General features: G+C 34.3%; 2 protein-coding genes across 2 annotated transcripts in view; one reads left to right on the top strand and one right to left on the bottom strand.

Moving 5' to 3' along the window:
• The window catches only part of LOC137647365 (macrophage mannose receptor 1-like), a 116,946-nt gene that overhangs the window by 77,712 nt on the left and 36,734 nt on the right, over positions 1-2,500 (bottom strand). The gene's annotated exons all lie outside the window — the stretch shown is intronic.
• Positions 1-2,500, top strand: part of LOC137647401 (macrophage mannose receptor 1-like) — a 6,953-nt gene that overhangs the window by 3,039 nt on the left and 1,414 nt on the right. The window contains exons 4-6 of the mRNA XM_068380758.1: positions 1,069-1,329; positions 1,453-1,644; positions 2,326-2,415. Coding sequence (XP_068236859.1) covers positions 1,069-1,329; positions 1,453-1,644; positions 2,326-2,415 — 543 coding nt within the window. The remainder of the gene's footprint in view (positions 1-1,068; positions 1,330-1,452; positions 1,645-2,325; positions 2,416-2,500) is intronic.

Here is a 2,500-nt window from a genome sequence, read left to right as displayed (position 1 = left end):
ATTCAACCGAGTTCGGCTGGTACTGCTAGAGGGTGCCACAGCCCACCATCCCCCGTTATCCACCACAGATGATTCTAATGAGATAATACGAGCAAATTTCAACAGATCTCTGTTTGAATGATGTCATGGGATCTGCACATTATAAATTCCTTCTTGTGCCCTGCCCTGGCTGCAAGAGAGAGAGAGAGAGAGAGAGAGAGAGAGAGAGAGAGAGAGAGAGAGAGAGAGAGAGAGTGTGTGTTCTTTACAAATTCTATGTGATAATACAAACTGACTTCTTAAACAGCAAGTCCTCAGTTTTCCGCCATTTACTTTCCATTAGTTACATATTTTTTACTTCTATCCTACACTGTTAAAAAAACGCAATTTTAATCGGAGATTCTCCGTATATATATACTTTTTCCAGTCGTATTTCAGTAAAGGACAAGCGACCGTAATTCTACCATACTTTGTTATCATCTTTCACGGGTTTGTGACCGTAATTTTTCTCCTTTACGTCAATATACCCATTTTCAAAACGATGAATTCCTGGCAACATATTTTCCAAAATTTTCACCAAATTTTTACGGCTATTTTTTTAACAGTGTACAGTAGTTGACCATATCTTCATTACCTTTTCCTAGATCTCCCATTGAAATAAAACCTGGAACGTCTTTCAATTAAAAGGATATTTACTGGCAATCAATCTTTTTGAGGTGCAACTACAGATCAGAAAGATTGATTGCCGGAGAGATTATTTCACCAAACGTTCAGCTGGGCTCCACAAGGCACTAGAAGCGTTGGAAGTCCCAGACCTACATGGTTGAGGACTATGAATCACAATGTAGGAGATGATATATAGAGAAGTATTGAATTGGAAGATCACGATGGAGACGACTGGCGAAATCTAACCGAGGCCCTTTGCGTCCGTAGGCGTAGGAGATGATGATAATGATGAAGATGATGATGATGATGATGAAGAAAAATGTAATGTCACTGGTGTTATGGATCTATACGTACATGCATAAGTTTCAATTCTCTTGTGACATTACTGACTGTAAATGCTATTCTTATTTTCATCTTCGATAGGAATAACATCCAATTCTTACTGGGTTGACGGAAATGATATAAAAACCGAGGGTGTTTGGATTACGTCTTCCGGGAAAGAATTTCCGATGGGAACGCCATTCTGGGGCGGTTTTTTAACTTACCAAGAGCCAAATGGAGAACCATCAGAAAATTGTGCTCATTTATTCAAGTCAGAAAAATTCTACATCAATGATGCTAAATGTAACGGGACATATGCCTTCATATGCGAACAAGCAGAGCTCCCGCCTATGAAAATAACAAGTAAGTTTACCCTTCTTATAATAATAATAATAATAATAATGATAATAATAATAATAATAATAATAATAATAATAATAATAATAATAATTCCAAGATCTATAAACTACACCATATCTTCCGCAGACGAAGCACCCGAGGTCAACTCCTGCCCAATGCATTACGTGGCAATCGGGGGCAAGTGTCTGTCGTTTTTAACCTACGAAGAAACTACGTGGGATGAGGCTAGACTTCGTTGTCGAGAAACAGACGGAGATTTGGCAACCGTCAATGACATCGAGTTGTTGAGGGAGATTAATCTCTATCTAAAAGTCCAAGGTAAGGATGGAGTATTGAGGATTTCTCACTATATATCATTTAACTCTCTCTCTCTCTCTCTCTCTCTCTCTCTCTCTCTCTCTCTCTCTCTCTCTCTCTCTCTCTCTCTCTCTCTCTGTATATGTATATATATATACTGTATATATAATTTATACAGTATATATATATATATATATATATATATATATATATATATATATATATATATATACTGTATATATATATTTATATATATATATATATATATATATATATATATATATATATATATATATATATATATATATATTTATATATGTATATATATATATATATATATATATATATATATATATATATATATATATATGTATGTATATATATATATATATATATATATATATATATATATATATATATATATATTTATTTATTTATATATATATATATATATGTATATATATATATATATATATATATATATATATATATATATATATATATGTATGTATATTATTTTGGGTGTAATCAAGAAATATAAAAAAATGGACATAAAAAAGTGTAAAAAATCCTCTCCTCCAGTCTCTCTTTTACCCCCCCCCCCCCTCTCTCTCTCTCTCTCTCTCTCTCTCTCTCTCTCTCTCTCTCTCTCTCTCTCTCTCTCTCTCTCTCTCTCTCTCATACCATACATCTTTATTACAGAATTAACCGACCACGATTTCTGGTTGGGAGCATCAGACGCCGCAGTTGAGGGTCAGTGGTTATGGACGAACGGCTCGACAGTGCCCATGGGTATGGTCTTCCTTACTTAGCCCTGGTCCTAAATGAATGGTTTGCCAGTGGATTCTACCTAGTTTCAAATGATTAACCTAGCTAT

The sequence above is a fragment of the Palaemon carinicauda genome, chromosome 1 (genome assembly GCF_036898095.1).
Source record: "Palaemon carinicauda isolate YSFRI2023 chromosome 1, ASM3689809v2, whole genome shotgun sequence".
NCBI lineage: Eukaryota > Metazoa > Arthropoda > Malacostraca > Decapoda > Palaemonidae > Palaemon > Palaemon carinicauda.
The sequence above is the reverse complement of the archived record's forward strand: the minus strand, read 5'-3'. Positions and strand labels throughout refer to the sequence as shown.